This window comes from Apis dorsata, unplaced genomic scaffold, assembly GCF_000469605.1.
Source record: "Apis dorsata unplaced genomic scaffold, Apis dorsata 1.3 scaffold_8, whole genome shotgun sequence".
NCBI lineage: Eukaryota > Metazoa > Arthropoda > Insecta > Hymenoptera > Apidae > Apis > Apis dorsata.
The window spans coordinates 19,861-24,943 of record NW_006263311.1 but is presented as its reverse complement, the minus strand read 5'-3'; the positions used below and the strand labels follow the sequence as shown (position 1 = coordinate 24,943).

General features: G+C 34.4%; 1 protein-coding gene across 1 annotated transcript in view; it reads left to right on the top strand.

Moving 5' to 3' along the window:
• The window catches only part of LOC102681407 (neural cell adhesion molecule 2-like), a 58,038-nt gene extending 56,580 nt beyond the window's left edge, over window positions 1-1,458 (top strand). Inside the window, exons 4-6 of the mRNA XM_006607607.2 lie at window positions 154-309; window positions 383-716; window positions 1,270-1,458. Of these exons, the coding sequence (XP_006607670.1) occupies window positions 154-309; window positions 383-716; window positions 1,270-1,415 (636 nt within the window). The 3' untranslated portion in view covers window positions 1,416-1,458. The remainder of the gene's footprint in view (window positions 1-153; window positions 310-382; window positions 717-1,269) is intronic.
• Window positions 1,459-5,083: the final 3,625 nt, after the last annotated feature.

Genomic DNA, 5,083 nt, shown 5'->3' with positions numbered 1-5,083 from the left:
TAATCTTATCTTATGAGTAATTATCTTATGAGGCCACCGAACACATTGTTTGCTGGATTTGAGTTGCTGGTTCGAGTTGCCTCGAGTGCAAAGGGTTAAAATTCGTACATTAAATTGTTCTCTATAATAACCAATATCAATTTATCGTTCCAGGTGACGTGGATCAGAAGAAAGGACAGGCAATTACTGACGTTGGGGACGGGTACACACGCCATCGATACGCGATTCGTGGTCGTCTCAAACAGCCCAGACTGGACGTTACTGATCAAGAACGTTAAACGCGACGACGCCGGTCTCTACGAGTGCCAGGTAAACTTATTCACTTATTGAATTCGTTAATAAATAACAACACGAAAAAGAAAAAAAAATCTGTTGGAAACAGATTCAAACGGAGCCGGTCCAACAGCGATTCATTCGATTGAAAGTGACGGAGGCGTACTCCGTGATCCCCGGTGGTCCCGACCTGCACGTGAAGCAAGGATCGAGCCTTCGACTCGAGTGTCAATTAATCGCATCGACCGAGGCGCCCAGCTTCATCTTCTGGTATCGAGAGGGGCGCATGATCAACTACGACGACGAGCCAGGTGTGAGGGTTGAAGCTACGAAAAACGGGTCGATCCTGGTCGTCGACAAAGTGAAACTTTCCCATGGTGCTAATTACACTTGTTCCCCGAGCAACGCGAGACCTGCGTATATCATGATACACGTGATCGAAGGTTAATATAATATATAATAATACTTTTAACGCTCTTTCCCCTACCGGCAAACTTTCCATCCATATTTCCATCCCACTCTTTCTGGAAACGAGGGATAAAAATCGTGGAAGATAGGGTGGATGTGTTTCGATATCTGGTTACTTTTTTTTATCGGCCATAAAAAGAGAAGGCCTCCCTCGAGAATGGCATCGAGACGCGACAGCTCGTTTTCTTTCTTTTTTTTTTCTCTCTCTCACTTTCTTTTTGGCTCGTTTCTGAAATTGTTTGAGAAAGACGAGTACTCGAGGAGTATTTTCTTTTTTTGATAAAAAATAATCACCGCAAATATATTCGACAAACTTTATTTCAAACTTCGTATATATATATATATGTATATATTTGTGTGTGTATTTTCATTGGCGGAGAAATATTTCGTTTATTTTGAGAAAAATCTTCAATTTTCAGTTCACGTTTACTTTCCCTCCAACGTTTAATTTTCCCCATAACTTTTTCCCTTGTCTATTTCCAACCGAGGCGGCACGTTATTTTCTCATTGCCCCATTTCTGTTTGTAGAAGAGGAAAAACCGGCGGCTATGCATGGCGGTGATCGGCGAAACGCTACGTCGAGAGCGTCCATCAACGTCATGTTGATTTTTCTCACTTTTCTCGGTATACGCGCCTCGAATCGACTTTGCCCGCGACAAGCCCGCGCCACGTGACCAGCCTATCCTGTCAACTTCGAATTGATACAGGCCACGGAATCCCCGTGAATAATATCGATAATCCCTCTACTTCTGTCTTCTCTTCGTCTTCGCGACGTTTTTTGTATTTCTCGCGTATGGACGCTTCCTTCGTTGTGCTTCTCGTGAAAGAAACAATTGGAATGTCCATTTTGAGAGAAATATTCTCAAATTCTATCCACTATTTTTAATTCGAATCGCATTCTTCGGGATTCACATAGGGGAAAAAATTAGAGGAAAATTAAAATTACAAAAATAATTTTTCACTCTTATATATGCAAATATAAAAATTGTTCTTCGTAGAGTTGATCGATCTTTGAGTGGAAAAATAAAAATTAATGCCGTGATCAAAGCGTCCATTCGCGAATAAATATATTCTCTCTCTCAAGAGAGAGAGAGAGAGAGAGTATATATAATTCGACGATTTAATTTAAAGGCTCCCCAAAGCCTGATAAATTATCGAAAATAAGAATAGCGAGATGTCTATTTTTCACTTTTCACATTCGAATTGAATTCGGGAAGCGTGATATTCGTGATCTTGAAAACGATTTCAACGTTTTCGCCGATATAAATATATACGATGTATTTAGATCGAGATTAGGGATTGATTAAAAGATTCTTAGGAAAAAAAAAAAAAGAAAAAACTTCGTTCCATTAAATGTTGAAAAACGTTAACGCAAGATATTCGCAACGATTATCGTGAAACGTGCGTAAACCGAACGTAAAGCTCAAGCAATATTATAAATCGAGTATTATAAATTCGTTTTTAAATCGAATATTCTTCTCACCTATTTTTATCCTACGTACAGGGTGTCCAGGATTTTAATTATTACGAATTATTTGTAAGAAAATAATGAATTGACGTGAGTGAGCTTTAAAAATTATACACTACACTATTCTTTTTAAAACTAAAAACCGATTCTTCCTTCTTCGATCCTTTTTTTTTTTTTTTACAATAAAAATATCTTACAAATAATTCGTAATTATAAAACGTGACCACCCTATACGCAAGAAAACTCACCTTCAATGCACTTATCGGTTTATCTCTTTTCCTAAAACGAGTATATGCGAGGGAAGCGCGCCAGAGAGATTACATCAAGAAGAAGAGAAAGAAGAAAAGGTGTGCAACACATCCGTTTGCATTCTTTAAACCGAAGGAAGGACCGTTCGATTAAACGGTCGATCGCTCCAAAGCGTGGAACACAAATTTCTGTAATGAAGGAGGGGGGGAAAGGAGAAGAAAAAGCGCGTTTCATGCGAAATATATATATATATATATGGATCCATACGGACAATGAGTGGATTCGAGTTCAATATTCTCTTTCGTTTTCGCCCATAAGTCTAAATTTTTTTTTCCTCGCGTATAAATAAAGAATGACAGCCGTCGAAGCACGTGCGAAGACTTCGCGTCCATTCACGCAACGCGCAACAATCGATATTGACACGGTGGTGACACGCGTTGAATGAAGAATTGAAGAAAAAGGCCGAGGTTCTTTCTCCACTTCTCGAATATAATTTTTAATTGAAAAGTCGCGGCGATATATTTACATATATTTAAAAACGAGGAACAAAAGTAAATTCATTTTCTCGCGTCTCTCTTAAAAAAGATTCGCGAATTTAACGTCTTTTGTCCAAGATCGAGTTTTTTTTTTTTTTTAGGGAAAAAGAAAATTTGAATGAAGTAAAAAATGTTTCCAGGATTTTTTTTTAAAAAGAAAGAGAGAGAGAGAAGGATACAACGGACTAAAATTTAATTTCAATTTTAACGAAGGTAAATATCGTTCGGTTAATAATTGAGAACTGATTATAGAAAGGTGTATTTGTACGTATCAAATTAAAATTTTCATTATCAAAATATTATTTTTGGGCGAAATATATCAAAATTTATTATTTTCAATTATTTCCACTCAAATAATTTATTATTGCGACGCATATTTTTATATATATATATATATATATCCAGTTTTCAATTAGGCGAGATAGAGGAGATTAAACGAGCCACGTCGTATCGTAAATTATACGAATGCCCAATACGCGATCCCCAATTTTTTTTTTTTTTTTTTTTTTTTTTAAAAAAAAAAAAAAATTGGGGATCGCGGATTGGGCTTTCGTAAAATTTACCAAAGCCCAAAACCCCATCCCCAATTTTTTTTTTTTTTTGGGAAAAAAAAAATTGTAAAAAAAGAAAAAAGTTTTCCCGGATTTTTTTTTAAAAAAAAAAAAAAATTGGGGATCGCGGATTGGGCTTTCGTAAAATTTACCAAAGCCCAAAACCCCATCCCCAATTTTTTTTTTTTTTTATTAACAAACCGTAGGCACGAAAAATCCAGCGAAACGATTTTACCTTTTGCGAACACGATTACACAGTAGCCTGAAAACACGTGAACAGTTTAGTCAACATTTCCTCTCCCGATATAAAATCACAATGAAAGTATGATTGAAAATTGCTAAACTGGTAAAAAAAAAAAAAAAAAAAAATAAATAAATAAAAGAATACGAACAATTCTCTCCATTTTGTTCAAACTAGTTTTATACAGCTCGATGTGTTTTTCCATTGGAAAAATATTAAACTCGCTTAACAAAGGGTGCTTCGACGTGTCCGCGGATGAAGTACAATCATCGTTTGTCATATGCTTCGCCACGGGAAAAGAGGAATTCTTTCTATCTATATAATACTCGCGAATCACAGTTTCCAGGTAATTATTAGAAATAATCACTCGATGTATTCAATGTGATCAATGTAAATACGTGTATACTAACTAATAATTAATACTTTAAATCGTATGTTTAATAAGGAAATAATAGATAAGTATCAAAAGGTATGCGTTTCTTTCGCGAATAATATATATATATATATATACATAAGAATTTTACAAGATATCTTTTTACACGGAACGAGAGATTATTAATCGCGTCTTGTGGGATAAGAATGTATAATTTCTCATATTTATAATACGACACGAACAATTCGATATCGATGATCGATTCTTTGATAAAATCATCAGAGATGATTTTCATTGCCCGACTTATTAATCCGCTATCCATACAGGTAGCATTATAAAACTTATTAGCAGCAATAATCGAAATTGCATTAATTGACGTACGCGGATTTGATTCGTTTAACGAATCAATTTGTTTCGACGATAATATATGTATCGAGTGATTTTCAATATATCGACGTTTATGAAATATTTTTCGTTGATATAACAAAGATCTAAGGATAAAGGTATAAAATGATACAAGATTTTCATCTTCGCGATATTATAATGTAAAAAAAAAAAAAAAAAAAAAAGAAATGAAAAATAATAATAATAAATAAATTGAACTTTTTGAATCAAGCGAGTGATGATTATTTTATTTAAAAAAATATCTATCTTTCATCATCAGTGAAAATTGATATTTTTTTACAAAATAAAAAATTACTTGGACAATCATTCTCCAAAAAAAAATACCCCAAAAATATACGCTCCCAAATTTATCCACAATCTAAGAAATACATCATAACAATAACGATAACTTCTTCGTTCAATCAAATTAAATAAATTGTTTCTACGTTATTCGAAAATAAGAAATTCATATATTCGTAATAGTTTGAAAATAAGTAACTCGCAACGCAATATTCGAGCTCTTATTTCGTATTACTTCGA